This window comes from Theropithecus gelada, chromosome 2 (genome assembly GCF_003255815.1).
Source record: "Theropithecus gelada isolate Dixy chromosome 2, Tgel_1.0, whole genome shotgun sequence".
NCBI lineage: Eukaryota > Metazoa > Chordata > Mammalia > Primates > Cercopithecidae > Theropithecus > Theropithecus gelada.
In genome coordinates this window covers 46,688,509-46,714,002 of record NC_037669.1, presented here as the reverse complement: position 1 = coordinate 46,714,002, position 25,494 = coordinate 46,688,509, and the positions used below count along the sequence as shown (strand labels likewise).

The 25,494-nt window shown below is 59.6% G+C and overlaps 1 protein-coding gene across 1 annotated transcript in view; it reads right to left on the bottom strand.

The window, feature by feature from the left end:
- PLXNA1 (plexin A1) overlaps window positions 1-25,494 on the bottom strand; it is a 54,281-nt gene that overhangs the window by 11,494 nt on the left and 17,293 nt on the right. The window contains exons 4-23 of the mRNA XM_025376034.1: window positions 23,576-23,716; window positions 22,358-22,458; window positions 22,062-22,185; window positions 21,827-21,980; window positions 20,887-20,986; window positions 19,193-19,307; window positions 14,994-15,194; window positions 13,036-13,132; window positions 12,777-12,970; window positions 12,524-12,675; window positions 12,327-12,447; window positions 11,842-11,978; window positions 10,487-10,654; window positions 10,134-10,227; window positions 9,513-9,752; window positions 9,285-9,428; window positions 8,654-8,888; window positions 6,831-6,973; window positions 4,830-5,086; window positions 4,354-4,420 (exon numbers count right to left, since the gene is read on the bottom strand). Of these exons, the coding sequence (XP_025231819.1) occupies window positions 4,354-4,420; window positions 4,830-5,086; window positions 6,831-6,973; window positions 8,654-8,888; window positions 9,285-9,428; window positions 9,513-9,752; window positions 10,134-10,227; window positions 10,487-10,654; window positions 11,842-11,978; window positions 12,327-12,447; window positions 12,524-12,675; window positions 12,777-12,970; window positions 13,036-13,132; window positions 14,994-15,194; window positions 19,193-19,307; window positions 20,887-20,986; window positions 21,827-21,980; window positions 22,062-22,185; window positions 22,358-22,458; window positions 23,576-23,716 (2,985 nt within the window). The remainder of the gene's footprint in view (window positions 1-4,353; window positions 4,421-4,829; window positions 5,087-6,830; window positions 6,974-8,653; window positions 8,889-9,284; window positions 9,429-9,512; window positions 9,753-10,133; window positions 10,228-10,486; window positions 10,655-11,841; window positions 11,979-12,326; window positions 12,448-12,523; window positions 12,676-12,776; window positions 12,971-13,035; window positions 13,133-14,993; window positions 15,195-19,192; window positions 19,308-20,886; window positions 20,987-21,826; window positions 21,981-22,061; window positions 22,186-22,357; window positions 22,459-23,575; window positions 23,717-25,494) is intronic.

Genomic DNA, 25,494 nt, shown 5'->3' with positions numbered 1-25,494 from the left:
AGGTGGGAGGATCAAACCAGATCCCTACCCCACACCACATAAATAAAAATCATTTCTCAGTGGAACACATGAGCTTGAAAAGATGGGAAGTGTGTATGTTAAAAAGTTCCTGGGTGCGGTGGCTCACACCTGTAATTCCAGCACTTTGGGAGGCTGAAGTGGGTGGATCACCTGAGGTCAGGAGTTTGAGACTAGCCTGACCAACATGGAGAACCCCGGTCTCTACTACAAATACAAAATTAACCTGGCGTGGTGGCACATGCCTGTAATCCCAGCTACTCGGGAGGCTGAGGCAGGAGAATCGCTTGAACCGGAGAGGTGGAGGTTGCAGTGAGCCGAGATCGCGCCATTGTACTCAGCCTGGGCAACAAGAGTGAAACTCTGTCTCAAAAACAAAAAATAAAAATTCCTATAATCTAAAAGAAATGACCCTAGTAAAACAAGCAAAGGGTAAAAATGGGCATTTACAAACTTGGCTTCAAAGAAAAAATAAAAGCAGCCAATCAAATATGTAAAAAGATGTCCAAGGTTTGTTAAAGAAATGCCAACTAAGGCAACAACCTACCAGTGTGTACTTTTCAAATGGGCAGAGGTAAAAAAGATCAATAAGACAAGTGCTATCCCAGGCCTGGGTAAGATTCTCAGATGATGAACTGGTACATTTGCAACGTTTTTTGGTAGGATAATGCAGCAGCATATATTACAATGAAAAATGAGTGTGCCTGATCACCTGCACTCACTCTTCTGGAAAGGCACTTAAACAGGACCAGGCAAGCAAAGACAACTGCATCCAAATCCAAGCTGTGCAGCCCTGGCCATCAGCGGTGCCACAGTTAAACAAATGATGAAATGGCCACACCATGGAACATTATGCAGTTGATAAAAACACAAGGAAAGCATTTGTGTGCTCACCCGAAAAGGTGGGCCTAACACTATGGCCAAGGTGAGGACAGAGCGGGAGCGAGGCACAGTGAAAATTGTGGTACTGAAAAAATTTAAAACGCTCTAATGAGAAAAAAGGTCTGATACTAACCTTCATCTTAATATTAAAAAGCATAGTCTATTCATATTTGCTTCAATTCAGACCCCAGCCTGGGAGGACAGGCACCAAAACTCTGGTGGTCATTACCACCAGAACTGCAGAGGGGAGGGGAGTTCACCCCTCCATCCTCCCTTCCAGGTTGTTTACATGTGCTAAAATGTCATGGGTTACTTTTGTAGTTAAAGTTTTTGTTTCTAAAGACAGCAAGGAATGAAAAGTATTTGGGTTGTTTAAAAAGAGTTTGTGTTCTCAAAGTTCATCCATGTTGTGGCATGTCAGAATTCCCTTCCTTTTTAAGGCACTACTATCTCATTGTATGCACAGACCACATTTTGCTTATTCATTCATCTGTCGATGGACACCTGGATTGCTTCCCCATTAAGCTGATGAAATTAAGCCAGCCACGAAAGGACAAACAATGCATGATTCCACTCATATGAGGTCCCTAGAGCTGTCAGATTCACAGAGGCGGAGAGTAGAATGGTTCCAGGGGCTGGGGAGGAAGGAACAAGGAGTGGGTGTTCAATGGGGACAGAGTTTCAGTTTTACAAGATGAAGACTCATAGAGCAGGTGGCCATGGCCAACACTGCTGTAAATGCATCCAATACCACTCAACTGTGCACTTAAAAATGGTTAAGATGGTAAATTTTATGTCATGTGTATTTCGCCATAACAAATTTTTTTAAGTTTGTGGCACACTAAAAAGAAATAAGCTATCAAGCTATGAAAATAAATAAAGGAACCTTCAAAGTAGATTACAAAGTGAGGGGAGCCAGTTGGAAAAGGCTACAGTAATAGTGCACGATTCCACTATGTGACATCTAGAAAAGGCACAACTTATGGAGACAATGAAATCAATGGGTGCCAGGGGCTCAGGGGGAGGGAGAGATGATAGGCGAGCTTGGGGGATTTTTAGGGCAGTGACACTATTCTGTGTGATGCTCTAACGGTGGATACATGGCATCGTACATTCATCCAAACTCACAGAATGCAGAGCACCACGAGTGAGCCCGCGTGGAAATGAGGGGCACTGGGTGGTGAAGATGTGTCCTGGCAGGTTCATTGACTGGACCAAATGCACCCCTCTCCTAAGGATGCTGACAGTGGGGAGACTGTGCATATGTGGGAGCAGCAGGTGCATGGGAAACCTCTGTATCTTCTGCTCAATTTTACTGTGAAACTGAAACTGCTCTAAACAATAACATCTATCTTAAAAAACACAAAAACAAAAAAAACCCCAGATATGGTGGCAAAAAAAAAAAGTCACTGGCTGGCTATGTGGACGGAAACAGCCCTGGGCCCATCTCAGTCCCATCCAGGGGGTGCCCAGCTCCAGCATGGGCACCTCTCAGCCTCGGGCCATGTCCTTGCACCCAGTACATGCCCTCCCTTGCATATATAGGGGTCCTCCTAGAACTGGAGGAGGGCAGTGATGACCTAAGGAGATCTAACAGCTCCTGGCCCCTGCCTGCCCCCTGCACTGGGACCCCACTAATAACGAGGTGGGTTGGGGTCATGGGCATGGGCTGTGAAACCCCCAACACACAGCCTGCACCCCGTGTACCTGCACCACTCCCACCTAAATGGTCACCCCTGCCTCCCTCCTCCCTGTGTCCCCTTCCTATGGCTCCCTTGGCCAAGACTGGCCTCCCTCTCCCTCCCTCCACTGCCCACACATCCCTCAGCGCCTGTCCCAAATGTCCCCAGCTCTCCATGGAACTCCCGATCCGGCCTGAGGATAACGCCTCCACAGTGCCCCACTGCCACCCTCTCTGCTTATAGCACCCTGTGGGGACACACTCTGCACTGGCTGAGGCTGCCCCCTGTATCCTGGCATGAAAGATAATCCACACCCAACGTCAGTGCTTACAGGCATTTGCTGCCCTGAGCCCTGTCTCTGTGGGTGTGGAGAATTGGGATCAGATGGGGACCCAGGTGAGCGGGGCCCTCTTCACCTCACCCAGGGCGCCTGCTGCTTTAGGCTCACAGAGCCCAGCTCACCCAGCATGCACACATCTGTGCAGTCTTCATAGAACTGTACTTTCTACAGGACATGCACGACTTTGTGTTACCTGCTTCCAGTTCTGCCTAAGGATGTTATAATCTACTGGGCACTTGCTATGTGCCAGGGACTGCTATATACACGTAAATGTCCCACCTCCAGAGATGACCTAGGACAGACAAGCCCTGCCCCAGCCTATCCCACCTGGCGCCTTCTCCTCAGTAGCCTCTTCTGCCTGGGACTCTTTTCCCTCTCCCGGCCTGGTCTTCAGACCTCTGCTCGAATCCCACCCTCCCTGCTCGGCTCTGCCCCATGGCCTGTCTGCTGTATTTCCTGTCCAGTGTTTCTCTCCACAGTGAGGATGCCCAGCCAGGACTCTGCTCTGTGCAGGGATCTGTGCGCTGATCACCTGAGTTCAGCAGTATCTGGCTGCAGGAGGCCTGAAAGCCCCACGGGCCAGTGGAGACAGATATGCCATCCCTGGATTCCATAAGGAAACCAGGAGAATCGAACCCAGGCAGTCAGTGCCAGCTCCCACCCTGAATCACTGGGCTACACTGTCAGTCACCCTCACCCACAGAGCAGCGGCAGGGACCACTGAAGCCAGGTGAGGAGCATGCACTTCACCATGCATACACTGGGCTCCTCCCACCTCTCAGGAGTGGGCTAACCAGGCCTTTAGACTTTCCAAGAGAAGCCATATACCCAAGTCTGTATAAGTTCCAACACTGGAAGTGCAGACAGCAATTCAACTGCTTATAGCCCAGTTAAAGCCCGCCCAGATCCCCATCCAGCCTGGGCCCTGGCCTGCAGTCTCTGGCCTACACCCTATTCCTGTTCTGAAAATGGAAGTGTCCCTCTGCTGGGGGGTTGGAGGGGCTTGAATGGACAGCACAGGGGAAGCCCAGTGAAGCCACCTGTCCCCATGATAGGTGGTGGACTAGAGCCTTCAGGCACCCCCAGGCTGGCCCCACGCCGGGTGCTGGACTCTCAGAGGCCCCTGCCTAGGGTGCCTCCACCCTCCTGAGCCCAGGCCAGCTGTGGGCACTGAGAGCCTGTATCTGAACTCCCACACCTACCTTGGTGGGCTGTGCAAGGGCCTGACAGCCTCAGAAGGAGGGAGGAGGGAGCCGGGAGCCAGAAGCCGGGAGTAGCTGCATGTCCAGGGGCCTAGGCCTGAGCCAGAACTCCACCAACACCCCACCTGCTGTCATTCTCAAGCACCTCCCACTGATCCCCACCTCTCTCCATTTTCCCCTCCCGCTGTTCAATTGCCTCTGACACCTGCTTCCTCCCGCCTCTGCTTACCTTGAGGAACTTATACAAGAGGAAGGTGAACCAGTTGGTTAGCATCTTCTCTGCCACCGACTCAGTCCTGGGGGGCACAGAATATGGGCAGAGTGGTGTCATTCCAGCTGTCCAGCAGGCACAGGGCCCCTGCAGCCCTCATCCACCGATCCCACCCCACCCTGCCCCGCTTCCTGCAGCACCGAAGGTCAGGTCTCGAAAGGCACCCACATGAGTGGGCAGCAGGGACTTCCGGGGCTGCCATGGAGACCCCAGCCCTTCACCCAGAGCCCCGGCCTGTAAGTATGAAGACTCAAGCCTGGGTCCTCACTATCAGTACCTAGGGAGGTGGCAGCTGAGCCTCAGAGGCCAGGTGAGTCCCCCCATCCCTCCCCAGTGGGAACCGCCACAGCAGTGTCTCTGGGCCTGCTAGGCCGGCCTGTCCAAAGCTGGAGGCATGGGCCTGCCTTCCCCAATCCCAGTGCCCCCAGGCTCACCGGCGCAGTAGCAGCTTGGGGTGGTTCTTGCTCTCCAGGTTCTTCTCGATGAGGTCGGAAAGCAGCTGCTTGAGCACGCCCGTGGCATATTCCATCTCGCCCTGCAGGGCCGTCATGATGAGCGAGGCCACGTTCCCGCGGTCGCGCATGGAGAAGCTGCGTTGCGCCTCCAGCGTGCGGATGAAGGTCAGCAGGAAGTGCTTCTTGGTCAGGAGCTGCCCGAACAGTGTCAGCGACTTCTCCACATTGGCCTGCACCTGAGGGAGCACACGGAGCTCAGACCACAGAGGAGCACCCAGCCCCAGCCCCAGCCCCCAAGCTGACCGGTGAGGGGCTGTCCAGGCCTGGCTGGTATGGCAGGGCCCCATCAGAGGACAGGCCTGGAAGGCAAGTGACAAGTTGCCCTGACTCCTCAGCTCAGCGGGTCATTCCCAAGCTTCACCTGTCCTTAGCAAAATGGACATGACCTGGGTGCTGCCACCACTGTCTGTTGCCATCAGGGCAGCCCTGGCCACAGAGTCCCTGCGGCAGCCTGAGAAGCCCACCACAAGCCAACATGACAAAGGTGTTAGCAGTGCGGCTGGGTGGAGAATGAGAGGGGCTCCTCACACCACCCACTCCATGGCTAGGCCCTTTGAACAGCAACCTCCACAGCTGGCCTGCAACAGCTCAAAGGGAGTCCAACTCAATGCCCCCATACACTGGGAACCAGGAGTGCAAGTCTACCATCTCCCTCCGCCTTGACAATGATAACCAATGCACAATCAGCCTCTGCATATCATGGATGAGGACACAAGGTTGGAGACAGGAGGAGGTTTGATTAGGGCCATACTGCAGGTAGGAAAAAGGAGTGGAGTAGAGGCACAGCTGGTTCCAGGGCCCCTACTCTCTTTCTCTCGTTCATACTAAGGTTTATCAAGGCAAGATGTTCCCTATTAGGCAAAGCCCAGAGCCACCAGTGATACCAGGCTCCCAGCCAAGGCCAACAGGTATCAGGCAGACAGGTAATGGCCCAGGTAGAACACACACAGTCACGGCTCAAAGAGACAGTCTGACAGACACAGCAAATGGAGGCACTGAGAGAGAGATACAACCTGGGGAAGCTGTGGAGCCCCGCGTGGCAGCAAGCCCAGGAACAGGATGGCAGCACTCAGCCACATGCAGCCCCAGGGCCCAAGGTGGGAAGGCCTGCTCAGTATCAGCTCAAAAGGGACTACCCACCAACAGAGCCACCACAGGGGACATGGGCTCCCCAACATCCAAGGTACATGGTGGGGGGGTGCCCTCAGCTGGAGAGTGTGACCCAGCTGACCTGCTGAGTCCCTGGCTGTGGCTCGCCGAGGACTGGCTCCTAGCCTGCCTGCCGCTGGGGGCCCTTTGGGGACATGGGAGCCAGCCTTCTTTTCCCTCGCCAGGCAGCTGCCAAGGTCCACGGGGCAAAGCCCTATTCTCTGAGGCCCTGGTGCTATGCCAGCCACACGCTCCCATCCCAAACTGCCATAGCCGACTTCATCAGCCACCCGCACCTCCCAGCACACGGCCCCTGCCCAGCGAGGCTTCGTATCCAGAACCACCCAGCAGACCAGGCCAGCGGAGCCGCAGGCGGGAACCCCTGCAGAGGCAGGGCCCAAGGGGCAGCCACCGGAGAGGTGCCAGAAGCCCAGGCTGACAAGTGGTTTGCTGAGATGAGGCCTGGCATCCCATGCAGCCCGTGGGGCCAGAGCCTCCTCCTGCCCTCTGGAGGTACTTCATGGAGCAGAGCCACACTGGCCATTCCCCTGCCCCGGCCCCAGGGCTGAGGGCCCCACTGTGCTGGCCTGGTCTTTGTTCTGCCTCCTAGCACCTGCTCCCCACTCGGCTGAGCCCAGAGCCCTGCAGGCCTGGACTCTCCCCCAGGCCGCACAGGCTGCCCCATACCATCCATCAGCACCTAAGGAGCCCCAAAGGCAGAAGATAGCAGCTGCCTCTGAGTTCCTGTGACCCCAGAGCCAGTGGTCCTACCTCCATCTCCTTGAGCACAGGGTGGTCCTCGATCCCAGGAAAGAGCACCCGCATGGCGTATGTCCGATAGTCGAGGAAGGGGATGCCGGCACCGTCCAGGTCGTTGGTCAGCTCATGGATGTCTGTTTGCAGCTCTGCAAAGGCTGTGGCCAGATGTGGCATCAGGGGCAGCATGCCCTGGTGGCCCTGCTCCATGCCCCAACCCTCCCACTCTTGGGGCCTACATCAAATTCTGGCTGTGACACTTACTGGTTTCATGATCTTAAGGAAACTACTGTGACTCTCCATCCCCCAGCTACTACAGCCCTAGCACAGGCATAGTAACTCTCCTCTGTGAGCTTCCCACAGGATAAAGCAAGACAAGGGCAGAGAAAGCATCGGCACCAGGGGCAGGCTGGGCGGGGCCTCCTGCATCTCAGACACTGGCAGTTAAGCGTAGAGCAGCTTTGGAGTTCGGGCTCCTTCCAACCGCTGGGAGGTGCTGGGGTGCGGCCAGGGGTGAGGTCCCAGGGCTGCAGGCTGTCCCCAAGCCCCCACACCACTGCATGCACATCTCGGGCCTGGTGCGCCCTCAATGTGGCTCACTCTGCTCAGGGCCAGCTTTGCCTCTGTCAGGAACAAGGGCAGGCAGGGCAGTGAAGCCCCTGACAGAACATTCCAGAGCTGTGAGGTGTCAGCCCTGCAGCAGCCCGAGGATCACGCTATCTGATCAGAAGCCAGAGGAGTGCCAGACAGGCTCTGGGGGACATCTGACAGGTTTAATTAAGAGCTGGAGCCTTCGTCTCCTGGGCACTGCTGCCAGGCATGTAGTTATCTGCACCTGGCTGGCCTGGAGCAGCTGCCAGCCACCGTATCCACACATGCCAGCCTCACCAGACAGCCAGCCTCAGCAGGTGGGAGCACAAGGGAGGCCCAGGCCACCTGCCTCCCACCTGGCCCCGATACACACCTGCCTCTGGTCCCACCAGGGCTGCCCAAGAGGTAGGGCTACCCTCAGCCCACCACAGGGCCATGTAGGTTTGTCTGGGACTGAGAGGGCTCCCAGGATGCAGAACTTTGCATTTTAAGACTGGCTGAGTCCTGTGCAAACAAAACACCCCATCCCAATAGAGTCCCAGTGGAGTTCATGACAACCCCATGCTGGACCACATGGCTAAGGTCCTCCACTGCAGCAGCAGCACTCCTAGTATCTGACCCCTAGAGCCCTAAACATGTGTGAGTTACTATCTGCAAATGGTCAAAGTCTCGCCCAACATGGAACAGATTTCTGCCACTCACACCTGCCATGGATCAGGAGGATGGTGTGGCCTGACTCCCCCTATAGACATATCAAGGACAAAGGTCAGCTCAGGCCAAGATCTCTATGTTCCCAGGGACTGCCAAATCACAAGGGCTCCCCATTGCTGCATGGCAGAAGCACCCCTCTCTGTTGCTCCACTGGCACCAGCCAACCCACCACCACTCCCAGTGCCTGGGGAAGTAGGCACTGTCACTGTGCTCACTCTACAGATGACAAGACTGAGGCACAGAAAGGTAAATAGCCACCCCCAGCCTTATAGCCCAGCTGGGATACAAACGCAAACAGTCTAGCTCTGAGTTCTGTGTCACAAGCAGCACCCTGAGGATGTGGTACCTGCTGCAGGGCCAGGCCCTGGTCAGGCACCCGCCCACTGCCCTGGGACCAGGCCTGGCACAGCAAGGCTATCAGGAACATTGTAAACTGAGCCGAAGCAGGGTGGGGGTGGTGGGAGGTAGGTGTGGGGATGGGCCAGGGCCTGGTTTGGAGGTGGCAGCTGCCCCAGTGAGCCCCAGCCCCAACAGACCTTCCTTGCATTCGAGGGCCACGCGGGACTCCAGGTTGTCCATCTGGAGCTGCAGCCGCTTTAGTGTGCGGTCAGCATCTCGTGACTTGCGCTTGTAGGCGATGAGCACGGCCACGATGACCAGCAGTAGTAGACCCCCACCCCCGCCGATGCCCACGATCGCAGGCAGCGTCAGCAGGCTGTCCGAGTACACCTGCAGTGTCCCTGGCGAGAACTCGAAGCCGCCAGCCCGCACCTGCCGGTGGGTGGAGGCCACTCAGGAGCCACCCTTGCTTTCCACTAAGCTTGGGAGCCCCTCCCGATGGGCAAGACCCTCACACACACCTGCCTGTGGGCAAGGTCCCACCGACAGGGGCACAGAGTGGTCAGCAGGGTGACACTGGGACCCAGGGCAGGTGCCTGTCCAGTCAGGGCAGCACTGACATGGCAAGGGCTCAGGGTGGGTAGGCAGTCTGGGGGGCTCAAGGAGGTAGCAGGCTGAGGGCTAAGGCAGGGCCTGCACTGGAGCTGAGCACCCTCTGAGCTAGGGGTGAATCTGGGGCAAGGTCAGAGCTGGGGCTGTGCTAGTGGGTCAGGGTCCACAGGTGGGGCATGGCTCTCCCAGCTCCGCACCCCCGGTGGACAGACGCACCGTGACCTTGTGCTGCCCTGTGAGGTTGGGCGCCTCGCACAGCAGCTGCGTCTCCGACACAGTAAGGGTGCAGGGTGTGGAGCCAATGAGCACTGTGTAGTTGAGTCGGGAGTTGCCGGGCGCAGGTGGCAAGAGGTTCCGGCCCTGTAGGAGGTGGGGGTGAGCCAGAGCCCAGGACGAGGGGCCTCCTCCCTGGCACGGCCTAGCCTATGGGCAACGGTGACCCACCTTGAGGATGAGTGGGGAGCTGGGCTTCAGCTCCAGCAGGCCAGTGGGACTGAGTGGCTCCAGTACGGGGTCAGGGTAATAGAGGAAGGAGGTGGAGTTGAGCACAAGCAGGGAGCGCACGTTGTCCATGACGAAGCCCAGCTCATCCGGTCGCTCCCCCAGCTCCGGTGGGCTGCGCACAGGGTTGGCCACAGACGGGGCGCGGCATACCATGGTGGTGTCATTGTACACCAGGCAGCCCTGGAGACACAGGGTAGGGATGCTGGGCGGGACCTCCCCGAGTGGCCCGGCAACTCCCAGTGACAGAGCCCCTGGCCTGGGGGCTGCCTGCTCCCTGCATAGATGATGCCAGGCACCAGCAGGGCAGGTCCTGGGCCACCCACCCCACATGGACCAGGGACATATGGCCTGAAGGAGAGGCGTGCACAGCCAGCAGCCCAGAGCCAGACCTTCCACCCGCCAAGCAGGACAGATGCCTCCCCAGGGGTCTCCAGGCACAGCCAAGGTTGGCATAAGCTGGGAAGGGGCAGGGGTAGGGGCAGGGACATGAGCATTTATAGCAGGAGCCCCATTCCAGGTGAAGGCCTGGACCAAGGTGGGCAGCTGAGGGCAGGGACTCACGTTCTCCCTCTCAATGCCTCCGTACTTGGCCCGGATTCGGGGCTCACGGACAGTGGCCAGGTTGGTGCCCGTGACCGTTAGGAGGGTCCCACCACTGGAACAGAACAGGGGTGGGGGGGTCACCAGATGATGCTGGGGCCCAGTGAGCTGGAAACACAGGCCACAGCTCAGCCAGGCAAAGCCTGCCTTCCCCAAAGACAGGAAACAGGTAAAAGCTCTTGGCAAGGGGTGTTTCCCAGCACGACAGTACCCAGCATGCAGGAGGGACACCGCCAAGTGCCTGGTGGAAGAGCTCCTGGCTCGGCGCTGCTCTCAACAGCTGGGGACAGGGAATGGGTGTTGCTGGGCCCCACCTGTTGATGCTCCACTCCGGGTCGATCCTCAGGATGGTGGGGTCCTCGGTGTAGTTGTACTTCACCTCGGGGTTGGTGAGCTGGGCACGGTTGATGTTGATAATGATGGGAGCGCTGCCAGGGCTCTGCCCGGGGGGTGTCAGGCACCGGATCTCACGGGAGTTCCTCCTGGAGGTGCCCGAGTGGGACAGTGAGGAGCACACAGGCGGAACTCAGGCAGGTGGAATGTAGATGCATTGAGGAACAGTGGGCAGGGTGCCATCTGTCACAGGTACTGCCTTGGGTGGCTGCATACTATCACTGCTACTTTCCCTCCTGGGACTGTGTATGTCTGTCCTACCCTCTCCCTGGCTCCCAGCCCCTTCAGGCCCCCACTGTTGCCCAGCCTGGCATTTGGGACCTGGTCTGCTGCCTCTCCAGGTCTGCTTTCATCACAGCCTCCCTGTCGCCCACACCCACTCCAGATGACCCTGGCCAGGGCTCCACACCCACCAGGCCTCTGCCTCCCCAGAGGCAGTGAGCAGCAGGCCTACCCCAAACATGCCAGGCTGGGAGGTAGGCTCACGCTGCCCTCCCTCTCTCCCTGGGGAGGGCCGGAGAGACTAAGCCCTGGCCTGACCTTCCCTGTCTGTCCCAGGGCCACCCTCACTCAGCCTGTGCTCCAAGTGCTGGGAGCCGAGTGCCCATTCCTACTACCCTGGGCCAGGCAGACACCTTCCCTCTTGGCACCTGTCCCAGTGGGAAAACCTCGCCCTATCCCTGCATCCCAAGGGGCTGTGAGGAGACTAAATGAGCTGGCCCAGGTGTCATGGGGACACCCCACTGGGCAGGCAGCCGGGCATGGCCCGCACCTGGGTCCGGACCTTCAGCTCTTCCACCACTGCCAGGAGCCCCACAGCCGCCAGGCCCCCTCAGCTGCAGACACCAATGATTAGTCTGATAACGGGTAATTACCACAGGAAAATATTTAAAGGGACGTTCCATTATCATCCCTAATCTAAAATTATCCACTTCAAGCCTCAGGGCTTTTGTTAAGATTTCTGCTTTCTCTCTTAAAAATTTTTTAAAATACTTCTTATTTTGTACCCAAGGGATTCCCCATACCCACAGGGAAAAACCAAGGCAGAGGCAGCCAGGTTGCCCCGCCCCCAAAGGCAGGCCCCGCCCCCATCACCGCCCAGTCCTCCCACTCTGGAGGTAGCCTGTTTCCATGGCAACTTCCACCTCTGGGTTTCACAGTGATCACCCCAGCCAGGCTCTCCATAGCCTCGTTGCCCAGGCAACAAGAAGGGGCATGCAACCGTCTGAACCAGGAGGGGGGCAGCCAGGCCCCCACCCCCACCTGCACCCCGTACCAGGAGAAGGAGCAGGGCCGGCCACCGACCGACACAGCCACATCACTGCCTGCATTCAGGTGACTTCCCTCGATGCCAATCCAGGTGCCCCCTGACAGAGGCCCGCGGGAGGGGCTCACACGGTAGAAGGTTGGTGTCTGCAGGAAGAGGGAACTTGCTGAAGCTCTCAGGAAAGTCCCCCGGGGGCCACATGGGGACAGGCCCCACTTGGCCTGCTTACCCCTCCAGTTCCCCAGACTAGGAGCCCGCATGCCCGGGAGCTGCACTTCAGAGGCAGTACTCCCAGGTTTCTCAGGCACAGCCCAAGGTAAGCCAGGGAGCCCTGGAGCTGGCCTAGGCACAGGAGGGGAGGGGCGGCACCCAGGCCGTGGAAGAGCAGTGGCAGAGCGTGGCCAGACAAGGGGCCCTGAAGAGGCACAGGAGCCCTCAGTGGCACCCTCTCAGAGCAGCAGGGAATAGGGAGACAGGGAGGGCGGCAGACTCACCACAAAAGTGAAGCGCTTGGGTGACAGGGCGCGGTAGTGCGGTGAGCAGTCTCGCACGCACACCTCCACCAGGGCATCGTGGGCCCGCACGGAGCTGGCGTCCCCGATCTCACAGACGATCCTGTGGGCAGGCGGGCCTCAGGGGTTGCAGCTGCCCCGCCCCGTCCCGCCCCGCGCACACCCAGGGCTGTACTCACTGCTCCGCACTGATGTACTCGCTCTCCACGGGGCTGCACAGCACCTTGCCCACGCGCACACCCAGACGCACATCCTCAAACCGCAGGCCCAGGTTCTCGCCTGTGATGGTGAGCCGCGTGCCACCCTGCCTTGGGCCCGTCTCGGGGGACAGCTGCGGAAGGCAGAGGCTGGGGTACAGGCTTCCCGTCGGGCGTAGGGTTTGGGGTCGTGTGGAGCGGGGCATGGGGTGTGAGGCAGGGCTGGGGGCCCTACCTTAAGGATCTTGGGGTCGGCGCAGCGACTGCTGCCGTGACGCGCGTGCATCCAGGATGCAGGTGTGTCGGCCGCGCAGTGGTGTCGCAGGGAGCAGCGGCGCTCGGCCACGCACCATCCACATTCGAAGCGCGGGTCGGCCTTGAGGCAGAGGCCGCAGCTCTCGCGCAGGGCCGGGCACTTGTAGAGGTGTGCTGCGGGGAGGGGTGCGGTCAGCTCGGGCCTGCCCACTGTCCACCCCGCCCGGGCGCCCACTCACCCTGGATGTTCTGTGGGTTGTCGATGACGAAGTTGCCGTTCCACACGACCGACAGGTTCACCGGCAGGTCGCTGACGTCGTTCCCCTCGTAGGAGTACTGTTGGGTGATGGCAAGGTCAGGCTTCCCAGCTAAGCGGCCTCCAGGCCGGAGCCTCAGGTCCACAAAGCCGCCAGGGCGCTAGCTCCAGGAGAAGTTTCTGCAGCCACAACCGCTCCCTCTCCACCCTCACCCTACACAGGGCTTCCTTCCTGGCTCTAGAGGTCCCTCTCTCCAGCCTAGCAATCATGAGGTGCCCTTCCGGGGAACCTCTGTGCTTTCCACAGTCACCTCTGTGGCACCCCCTTGGAGACCACCTCCAACCACAGGCAGCCTCTGACCACTCCCTGCAGTCAGCCAGGCTGGGAAATCAGGACTCCCAGCTGGCCCTAGAATACGCATCAGCATGCTCTGTGAACCTCAATATCTTTGCTGAATGGGCCAGGAATGCCCTGCCTTGAGGTGGGAGATCTGTGTCCCTGGACTGGGGCATAGACAGGCAGAATCACTGTCAGGTGCAGCCCTGCTCCCCGTCCCCTCCCCAACAAGGCTGGGCTGGGCCCAGGGGAACTGCCCCTCTCAGGGAGCCTGGCTAGGGCTCCAGCTGTGCCCGACTTTCTGCCGCGGATGACCTCAACTCTGTTCCCGTGCTGGGGCGGTGCAGGGAGCCCAGCGTCTCCAAGGGGCGGCCCGGCAATTCATCATTATTTTATCTGCAGGAATTTAATTGGATCCTATCAAATTCCCCGATACTCCCTCTTCCCTTTAAACACAGCTGAAGGGAAGATTAATGTGGGCCTGGTGAGAAGGGAGGGTGGGGAGGGAGACGCAGGTGGAAGGTGCAGGGCGGGCGAAGACTTGGTGATACAGCAGAAATGTCTGGAAAGGCTGGACGGCAGAGGGAACTCCAGATAGCTGTGGTGGCCAGGAGTGATCCTCATGGCAGACCTGCAACCCATCCTGCCCCAGGAAGCCTGTCGTGACCCTCCAGAGCCTACCCCACGCTGCTGGGACAGACCAGGAGTCAGCCAAAGGGCTCCAGACCTCTGACCCCATCAAGGCCCTCCCCAGGGCTTCCAGGGGATGGGGTCCAGCCAAGACCTTGTCGACAGACCAGTGCCCCACACAACAGCCCAGCCACCTGCCCCTGCAGTGAGTTCCTGGAAGCCCACAGCTCCCTGGATCACACCCGTCCTGAGCAGAAGGTGAGACAGAGGCCTGCGGGGAGTGCAGCACTTCAGCCCAGGCCTCCAACTGCTGGGCAACTGGGCCCCACTTCCCCACCACTCAGGAAACAGCTGGCTCTATAGAGATCCCCTGTCACTGAATGTACTGCACCTGACAGTAGAGCTTTTCAAACACTATTGTGTCAAATCTGAAGGTCCACACATACTTTTCTAGGACCACAGGCAACACCCGTCTGCTAGTGTGCAAGTGCGGGCCAATGGGAGTGTTTTCTGCATTTGGCCAGGGATGGACGGAACCATGCGCTCTGGCACCCTGACCTCTGCCCTCCGGGAGCACAGTGATGAAGGCTGGCTGCCACCTGGCTATTCCTGCACACACTCAGACCTGATGATCAGCCCATGCCTAGGACCCACGGAGACTGCAGTGTGCGAGTCCCATGAGTCTGGCTGCTGTCCACTCCCACACTCAGGCTGCTCCTACCACACATCTGGGTGTTCTCAGCAGCTACCAGGACAGCATGGGTCCCTTGCAGCCCACTTGCCCACATGACCCAGGCACATCTAAAGGGCCTGGCAATGGCCTGGGGAAGCCAGGAGTGGCTTCTGACTCATCAGAGATACATGTGTGCACGTGCACTGCCCTTTGTGAATAAGCACATGCCAGGACCCAGGGCCATGAGGATAACCGGCCCATTCCTGCTCATGGCCCCCAGCCCCTGCCGTGGCCACCTCACCGAGGAATTCTGGCACTGCAGGCTGGAGCTGTTGAAGCGCAGGGCGGTGACACGGGCCGGGCTGCCTGGGATGTGGAAGAGGCACTCATATCCACGCTGGCCTGACTGTGGCTGTGGCAGGTTCCGTGCAGCCAGGGTGATGGGCTTTACCACTCCCACTGGCACATAGATCTGGGTGGAGGGCAGGATCTGTGGGCAGTCCTAGGGATAGGAAGAGTTTGGCTGAGCCCGGGGGTGGAGACCAGTGAGCAAGGTGCACCTCACTGCACTCCAGATGTGCACTGGGCCTGTGGTGCTCCCAGCCAAGCACCAATGTGCCCATTTTATGCACTGGCAAACCGAGAACCGCTGGCTGGGACAGTGACTGCATACTGTGATCCAGACTAGCGCTATTACCTCTGGCCCCTGAATGCCCTGCCCCATGTTCTAGGACCCCCACCATTCCAGAGACCAAAGGAGCCCCATCTGGCCAGCAGCTGAAAAGGCCCCAGAGGCAGGAAAGAGTGGGGTTCTGGGGCTGCAGGCTCTGCACTGGGGGCCCAGGGAGTGTATAAAAATAACCAGAGCCCAGCAGAAAAACAGGCCTGGCCTCTGGGGCCAGCATTTCGGCCACAATAACTGATGCAATGGCCCGGCTTCCTTGCAGCATGGCTGCTGCTGGCCTCAGGAGATGGTCCCTTGGGAACACTGAGAAGCTGGGCTTTAAATAGGGATGCTGAAAACAGGCTGTAATCCCCAAGCCCTGCAACAGCCCCCAAGGCAGGCAGGCAGGCCCAGGCCCAGCTCTGCAGAGATTTTCCAGGACCCAGGAGGGGGCCTGGACTCTGGCCCAGCCCCTCAGGAGCTCTAGGGAAGCAGAGTTAACAAGGCCCAGCTGGGCAAGCTGACCACTAATCTCTGGGTCTGCAGGGATGCTCCTGTATCCACCAGGGAGAAGCAGGTGGTGGCACCTTGCAGCTAGGGCCACTGGCCCCAACTTAGGGGCTGCACTTGCAACTGTGTGTTCCCACCACAGCTGCAGCCAGAAGGCACAGGCACACACAGTGGCCATACCTATGCCACACCTCCCTGGCAGTATGAGGTGCACCCAGTGACTCTGCATGCTGAGGCTTAGGCTGGAGTCTCACTGTGACACGGGCCTTGTCACCCTAGGGCCCCAGCCATGAAAACGGGTGGCTCAGGGCACTGAGACTCCTTTCAGTCCAAGCTAGGCTGCCTGTGAGCTCCGGAGAATGGTCAGTCTGAGACCAGCTGAGCTGCCCCCACTGTCCACCCAACCGAAAAATGCCCAGAGGAGCCCAGGCAGCTCAGCCTGCAGCAAGCCAGAAGGCGACTACGGTGAGGCCTGGGCTTCTTTGGTGCCTGTAAATCCAGGAAACCTCTTGGCACAAGACATGAAGCTGGCTCACCCAGCGTGAGGTCTCAGTCATGGCCCACCCCTAGAACCCAGGTCCCAGCCAGGAAAAAGCACCACCCACCACAACACCAGTGTGAGTGTGTGGGCCCAGCAGGCATCGAGGCCAATGTCGCTGGCCCCTACCTGCCTGCCCCATCACCCTGAGGCTGGCCTGTCCCCTCGCCACCCCTGCCCTCTGCCAAGGGCAGGAAGCTGACTGGCTGCCTGGGCCACACCCGGTCCTCTCAAGTGCTCCCCGCACCCCCACCCCATCTCCTCCCCAACACCAAGCTGAATGAGAACCCAGGAAGCTCTGCACCCATGCGGCCCACTGGGTCAGGCCTGGGCTCAAACTCCAGTGATCACCTGACTCCACTTGGCCCGATTCTGACCCAGGCCCACAGTGGCATGGGTCTCCTGGGATCAGTGACAGTTCAGAGCCAGGTCCAACTGCCCCCAAAGGCTCTGATTACAGCCTTTTCCCTAGTGCATAGTCTCCCAGGTAAAAGGCTGGAGGTCCCTCTTCAGGGCCAGGTCCAGTTGTCCCCAAAGACTCTGATTATAACCTTTTCCCCAGTGCATAGTCTCCCCGGAAAAAGGCTGAAGGTCCCTCTGGGAAACGCTGGAGGAAGACTAACCGGTTGCATTTTGCCAGCGCACCAGGCTCCTTCCTCAAGGGACCCCAGTCTCCCCTTCATGCAAGGAGTCTACAGACCTGCTCAGGTCTGGGAGCTGACTGGCAGGGCACACAAATGTTATGTGAAGATGCAAACCACACCCTGCCCTTTCTGCAGAGTCCAGAAACAGGCATTTCTAAGAGAAAGTCCTGACTTAGCGCATCTCATGAGCTCTGCTTTGGTGGGGGCTCCATGTGGGAGCCCTTAGGCCCTGGCACACAGAACCAGCTGCCTCCATGGGCTCAGTCTGGCGGCCCTTCCCATCAATATGCACAGGCCACTCCGCCTTCAGACAAAACACACAGACCCCAGTGTGCAGGCAGGCACAAGAAGGGACCACAGAGACCCCCTCCCAGCATGGGGCAGGGGGCGGGCAGCAGCCTTGGGGGTTAGGCCTGGCTATCTCAGCAGGAAGCTGGATGTAGTATGCTCCTGTCTCAGGAGGTGGCTCGAGGAACCCACCAGAAACAGAGACGGAAAGAGGGCTTGTGAGGGGTGGGGACTGCCACTGGCCATTGTGCCCTGAGTCCGGGAGGACTCACGTCACGCCCCTTAGGAAACAGCTCCATAAAAATCTGGGACTCAAGCTAAAAAAAAGAGTAAAGTATTTGTGGAGAGAATCCATTCCCCACACAGTCCTGCGACCCCCTAGCCCAGCCCTGCCTGCTCTGCCTCCCCATGCCCTGAGGCCCAGGGCCACTACTCCAGGGTCCGTTTCCTCCAGTCCCCAAGGGTGCCCCGAAGTTCATGGCATGGATAGGGAAGGCTCAGGGAAGGCCACCACTGAGGAATTGGGCTATCTCAGCCCCAAAACCACCCCAAGCTGCCCAGGGCCCTGCTACCACCCCTGACGACCACTGTGCTTTCCCCACCGCCTGAACCCTAGGCGGCTCTCAGCGCCAGAGCCAGTGCATCTATACACCCACCCCACAGTGACTTCACACCCAGCTCTCCCTGGCCCGAGAGGCCCCAGGACCACCTCCCACCTCAGATTCCACCTTGCGCTCTGCCCACACCCCAGGATACCTTGGCCTGGCTCCTCGGGCGGGCCACACCCCCAGGGAAGCCCCCCACTGTGTCCCTGGCTCCCACACACTCACTGTCATAGGCAGTCACCCTGACACAGGCACCGTGGTCCCTGCGGCCCCGGGCTACCCTCCACTGCTGTCCTGTGCCCTGATGTCATGCCAGGGAACAGAAAAGTCCAGTCCAGAGGGTGATGCTAGGGGCCAGGGGGGCCTCTGTGACAACGGACCCAGAGGAGAGAAGGCCGCCATGCAACTTCCTCAGCCCCCAGCCCCCAGTCCCCAGCCCGGCAGGGAAGTGCAGCCCAGCTGCAGCCTCCAAGGTCTCCCTGGCAAGCAGAATCTGCCCCCTCCAGCCAACGGGTGTAGTGTCCACAGCAAAGGAAAGGGACCTGGCTGCAAGTCCTGGCTCCACACCCACAGCCAGAGCTGGTGGGGGTGGGGGCCGCCACAGCTCCAGCCCCAGCTTCGCCACTCAGCGCCTGTGGGCCCTGGGTCCTGCCTTGTCCTGCTTTAAGTGCCTAAGGTTCCAAAAGGAATAGCCCGCTGCTCATAAAGCCAGTGCCTTGCCCAGCCCGGAATAATTACTACCTAATTACTAGCAATTACTACTCAGCGCCTGGTGACTCCAGAACTCACCAGCCTTCAGGCACATTAGGCCAGCAAGCTCCCCTGCCTGACACGGAGGCCTCTGTGCCTGCCAGGCACCCGCACCCCAGGCTCTGCGCGCACCCGCTCTGCAGCCTGATAGTGCCCCCCGTTGCACCCAGGAGCCTGTGTCTGCAGCCCCCACACAGAGGCCCAGGGGCAGAACTCATCTGAGGCTTCTCCCCCTCCCTGAGTGTCACAAAGGACACCCAGGGGTCACCAACAAATACCACAGGCCTGGCTTCAGGCCAAGACAGTGACCCCACAGGCCTCCCAGCTGGCATCCAGGGTCACCTTGCTGACCCAGGCTGGTGGTGCATGCACCACACGCTGACATCCCAGACACCCACAGGCGCTCCCTGGGCCAGGCCTCAGGTGACATCCAGATGGGATGTTTCAACCCAATTCTGCTCCACCTCTGAAAACCTGAGCCTCACCCTTGCCTGGCCTTACCTCAGACACGTTGACACGGCCCTCCAGGAAGGCGCAGTCAGCCACGTTGTGTGTGCACACGTGGCGGTATTTGCACCAGTGGCAGGGAAAGGAGCCGTTGACACAGGACAGGCAGCTGCAGGGAAAGGGTGGGTGCTGAAGCCTGGGGACCCGCAACCACGTGGGGTCACGCACAATCAGAAGGACACCATGCCGCCCCTGCTGGTATTCATAGTGCCACCTCAGGGCCTTGGCACTGACTGCCCCTGGCCTGTAAAGATCTTTCCCCAAACCTGAGTGTGGCTGCCCCTCTGCCTCCTCACACCTCCCCGACAGCTGGTCTTGCCTGCCCACCCTCCTGACCCCAAGCTCCCTTTCCTCTTTGCCGCTTTTTCCTCCAGAGCCTTGATCATCATCTGACTGCCAGCCAGGCATGGATACTCACACCAGAAATGTGTTAGTGCAACTAAGGAACTTCATTTTAAGTCTTGACTCCTTTTAGCAAACTTAGATTTAAACTGAAGCAGCATGTGCTGCCACAGAGCTGGACAGGGTCATGCACATCACCTCCCTGCAGAAAGCAGGATCGCCAGGGCAGGAGCTTGTCTGTTTTCCTCTGATACACCCCAGGGTCTGCCAGGCTGGCCACTGTAGGTGCTCTGCCCACAACTCAGCCTTGCACAGGGCTGGCACCTTGCCATCTCAACAGCCTCCAGGAACATACCACCTCCATCTCCTCTCCAGGATCTCCTGACCCGCCAGCTCCCCCAACCACCCTGCTTCTCCTGCAGCCCTTGGCCCCCTCCAGGCCTCTGTCCCAGAGATCCCCCACCCCACCTGAGACACGAGATGCTGCATCCTGGAAATAAAAAGCCTGCCTGGCTCACGGCAGTTGCTCCACAAAGAGCTGTGACAGAGTCCATCTGTGAGTCAGTCAACAAACAAAGACATACCCGAAAAGCCAGGCACCTCCTGTCTCTGAGGCCAAACCCTACTGCCTCAGCCTGGGTCTTCTGGGTCAGGGAAGGAGTGAGGGCTCTCCTCTGGGCTCACAGTGGGACTCATGGGAGGCCCCCAACTCCTCCCATCCTTCCTCTGAGGCTGGGGATACTCACAGCCAAAATGGGCAGCAGGCATAGCAGCTGCCTCCCAGACATACTCCCTGCCCAAGCCGGGGAACTGCACAGGGGCCAGCACCAACCAGAAGGGACCTGGATGCTACATCATCCAACAGTAGCCTCCCACAACCAGAAGCAGCAGGCACCCCCTGCCCAGGCCCCCAAACCAGCCCTCAGCTCCTTCCTGAGCGCCTCCCCTCCATGCCAGTGCCCATGGGCCACTGTCCATACCACAGTGGCAACAATGCACAATGTGCCCTTGTAGCCATACACAGCCAGCTGGGGCCCTACAAGATCCCTGTGTGGCAGGCACTGCCGCCCACTCTGACTACTGCCCCCTGATGTGCCTGCCCCAGCCTCAGGAACCCTCTGCACTCATGGCCTTGCCCTGGTTGGCTCCTCTACCTGCAAGCTGCTCACACAGTGACCTCTCCTCCCTCCCGGACCCGGCCTCGGGAGCCCCAGTCACAGAATCACCATCTGCTGCCTGGCCACATGAGGGCAGGTCTGCAGACAGCGAGCACAGTGGGACCACAGGGACGGGGGTGTGGCAAGTAGCCCAGGTCCAGGTGGGCGGAGGGGCCCAGGGACACTCACGACTGGTGGACGCTGCAGTTGTAGAAGACAAAGTCCACAGACGCGAACTTCTTCCCTGTCTCCTTGGACTTCAGGTAGAGTTTCACCACCCGCTGGTCTCCTGCAGGAGCAGCATGGCTGAGTCACCAAGACCGCTTGCCCAGGACCCCCGCACAGGTCTAGTCCAGACAGGGGAACGACTTGCCCGGAGACCCTCCTAGCTGCCACCATCAGTCACATCAAACACGCGTCCAGCCCCCTCAGCCCCCAGGTGACCAGGGCCTGGGATCTGCCCTGCTTGCCTCCTGCTCAGTAGCATGAGGGGTTCAGAACTTCGAGACTCTCCCTAGGCTCCCAGGCTGCCTGCTCCTGGGGAAGAGCCTGCAGAGCGACTGTCCAATGGGCTGTGGCAGCCAGAGGGGTCCTGTACCCCAAGTCCCCATGACACTGTCCCCCACCAAACCTGTGCCACACATGGCCCACCCCTCACCCGCTCCCACCTCCAGCCTGCGGCCCCCTGCAAGACCCCAGGTATCTGCCATGTGGTCCCTTCATCCCGCCTACCCTGCCCTGCTCTTCCACCCTCTGGGTCACCATGGGACACCTAAAGACCTTAACGCCAGAAGGGATAGCAATAATTATGATAGCGGAGGTGAAGTATGCTCATGTGTCTACGTCTATTCCTACTGTAAATATATGGTGAGCCCATAAGATAAATCCTAAGAAGGATGTATCCGCTGTCCACCTCCCTGGCAGGAAGGCTCTCGCTCTGGCTGCATGCCTGGAGGGTTTTCTCCACTCCCAGACCAGCAGGTGATGAGACCCCCCCTCCCATATCAGCTGTCAGAGTGTCACCAACATGCCCTTGGAACTGAACAAGGGAGGCGCTAAACAGGCGGCAACTGGATTGCAGCCCTGGACCTGGCCAGGCAGCGGGCCCCACTGTGTTGGGGCCACTCACCCTGGCCCCGCGTGATGGGCGCCACCTCCCGGGCGGAGGGCGAGCGGCAGTGGATCCGGCCGTCCTCCAGGACGCTCTCAGATTCTGTGAAGTCCTCGAAGGAGCAGTTGACACCAGCTGAGAGGTCAGGCACATTCCAGGCCTGCAGCACGAGCTGGGTAGACAGAAGGAGGCGCGGTGAGCAGCGTCCCCATGACTGTCCCCCACCGCTTACCACCTGGGGTGCCACACTTACTGGGACCTGGGACATGGTGACAGACACATTACGAGGCTGCACAGTCAGCTGCACGCACTGCAGCAGGTCCGCAGCAAAGCGCTGGGGCTCGTCTGCTCGCTCACAGGCGTCCCGCCTCGAGCAGCTGTAGGCAGAGGGGTTGAGGCTGGGCGGGTGGGGAGACTTACAGGGCTTGCATGCCAGGCGGGACCTGGGCAAAGAACTCGGGGTGGCTTGCCATGCACCAGGCTCCCCCTCCCCACTGTGAGACCACCATGGCCCTCCCCAACTGCCCCTGCCCACCTGCCCAGACTCACATGCTGTGCAGGACACACCAGCCACAGTGGGGGTCCCGTGACCCCAGACACAGCTCACAGGACGTATACTGCACACAGCTCTCCACAGGCACCCGCGTCACCTGGGGTGGGGGAGGTGTCAGGCCCCTCCAGTACCACCCCAGGGGTCCCAGCCATCCTCACCTCTGACTCCCTACTCTGCTCTCCTTAGGCCCGGGGAGGCCCTGCACTTCTCAGTCTATTCAAAGGCAGATCTGGCAACCCTGCCCTGGCCAAGCCAGGTCGCACAGGTCAGGCCTCTAGAGCCCTGGAAACCCAAGGGGCAGCAGCCAGAAAGAACAGTCCATATGGGAAAAACCAATCAAAGAAGCACCTGCAGCTTCAACCGGAGTTCCTCTCCATCTGTCTGGACTCCATCCCAGCTCTGAGCTTCCCCAGGGATCAACGGGCTTGGCGGGTCCCAATCCCAAGCTCCAATGCAGGTCCAGACAACACTCAGAGGGGCAGGCTGGCCTCAGCTCACTCTGACTCCTTGGCTCAGCCCAGTATCCCAGTGCCCACGGAGGCACGTCCCTGAGGTCCCCAGGAAGGCAGAACCCCACTGTGCCCAGGAGGAGCAGAGGAAAAACGAGCCAGCCGCAAGCAGAGGGAGGCCTGGTCTCAGCTGGTGTGCCCAACCTGGCCCCACCTGCCCCATCTGCCCACCCTCCAGCTGCCACGAGGTTACTAGGTTGGGTCAAAGGGCAGGGGTGGACTCCAGGCAGGCCAGGCCAGGGACTCAAGTCCATGGCCTTACAGAGCTGGGCCAGGCATCAGGCTGGGTAGACCAGGCCAGCCACAGCCTCCATGGGCAGACCCACTGGACAGAGACCCAGCCCTAGGCCTGAGGACTCAGGGGCCCAGCACACACCCCAAACTCTCCAGTGACACCTGTCTCTGAAATCGCTCTTTCACACATCTGTTTCTGTGGTCAGGAAGTCAACAGGGGAGGGGTGGGAATTCCAAACCCAGCCCAGGAAAACATGGAGGCAGCAATGAGGCTGTGGGGCCCCTGGTGACCAGACCAGTTCCCCTGCAAACCCAGTCGAGGCAGAGCACAGACCGGCTTGAAACCACTTTCACCAGGAGCCACAGATGCCCAACTTGTGATGTGGCCCTACCCCTACTGCTCTGTGACTGGGGTTCCTGGTAAAAGGGCCCCCACCTTCAGCCACACCATCTGACTGGTGCAGTACCCACCTGCTTCTCAGTCATGGCGTAGAGGTACTGGTGGTTGGGGCTGAGGACGAGGTCTCGCAGGATGGGGCTGCCCTCCTGGGCCACCACGCTCTCATAGGCCAGGGCGGGCCGGCCACTGGGGTTCGAGAGGTCCACCAGAATCTGCAGCAGCAAGGGGTCCTAACTGGGGCTGTGCTGATACCTCCCTGACCCAGCCCCACCCCCCATCGAGGGTCAGGAGTCTAAAGCCCCTCCCCGAGCTGCCCAGACATGCATGAGCAGACAGTACCAGCGCCAGCCATACTCACTCTCCACATCCCCAGCTCCAGCCTCAGTGCAGGGCAAACTCAGACCCCAACAGGCCAGTCTAGGACTCAGCCCCTTTATCAGTCAAGAGAGGCCAGAGGGTATTGGGGCCTGGAGACAACCACAGCCCAGCACCCACCATGGAGCAGCACGGCCACACCCAGGGTGAAGGCTACAGGAGTCCCACGGTGCCTAGCCATCCCTGGGGCCAGGCTGGGCTTTTGAAGCAGGGATGTTGGTTGTGGGGGGCAGAGGCCAGGGTTCACAGGAAGTCTAGGGCAGTGGACCAGGAGACTCCAGGATGGGGTATCCTAGGGGTGGGGGCATCCCAGCAAGGCAGTGGAGGAGGATGGGCGTCTCATTGGCATGGAAATGTATTCCAGATCCCAAACAAACCAGGCGTTAATTAGCCAGCTCTTCTCCTCCGCAGCTTGGGATGCTGCAAGTATTTTTAGTTGCTTTTACCAAACAAATGTATTTAATTAACAGAGAGACCCAGGGGGCTTTCCAGAGATGGGACTCTTGGGGCGTGTCTGCCCAGCTCTGAGTCCAGGGCAGGCTCTCAGGCTGCGGGCTGTGGCCTGCTTCCCCTAGCCTGACCCGCTCCTGCTCCCGCTCTACCTCTCCACTTCCACTTCAGGGCAGGAGCCTGGGCCCAGACTCAGTACCCCTCCTCTGTGTCCTCACGGTGACAGGGCAGGGCAGGTCGGGGGCAGCAGGGCCCAGCGAAAGCCCCTGGTTGGAGCCCGATCCATCAGGCCTGGGCTGAGGACGGCCAGCCAGGGTGGGGCGCTGTGTTTCTGGGCCAAAGAGGCTGTCTGCTGGGAGAGGGGGAGGGCTGCATTCCTGAGCGCCGCCGGCCACCCCCTACATCCGCTCAGCTGCCTCGCCACCAAGCAGGCTTAAGTCAAACCAGACCCGGAAGAGTGGAGCCCAGAGCTGGGCAGGGGAGGAGGTGGCCAGGATGGGCCTAGCTGTCCTGGCTGCAGCGCCATGGCCCACAGCCTCTGGGCGGAGAGAAGCAGGGACAGCGGGCGGCCTAGGGGCAACCAGGCCACAGCCGCCCAGCACCCCTGCCAGTGGGGCCTGGACGGCACCCACACCCGCACCCAGTGCACCCGCACCTGCCTGCCCTGCAACCACAGCAGGAGTGGGAGTCCTTGTTCAAAATGACCACTGGCCTAAGGCCTGCCTGATGGACGCTTAGGATGCCAGCACCACAAATTCCCTGCCTTGCTCTGGGTCAGTGGCCAGATGGTAGGTACTCAGACCCAGGCGGATGCCAGCCAGGACCAGCCTCTGGGCCACACTGCCTGGGTCCAAACCTCTCTCCGCCTCTCGCAGACAGAGTTGTTCTGAGCATTACAGGAGGACCAGGCCAGGTGTGCCAGGCAGGAGCAGGGGGACCCAGGGTGGCCAGGCCCACAGCAATCACCACACCTGAGCAGCCAACCACACATCTGGGCCAGTGGCTTAAGACAGCCACCAGGGAGTGGGGGCAGGAAGGCGAGGAGGGCAGGACACAGACTGGGTGGAAGCTGGGGCAGGCGTGCCCAGTGCGCAGACCTGCAGCTCCAACTCAGAAGACCCCGGTTAGGCACTGCGATTCCTCTCATTTCCTCCATCCCCACAGC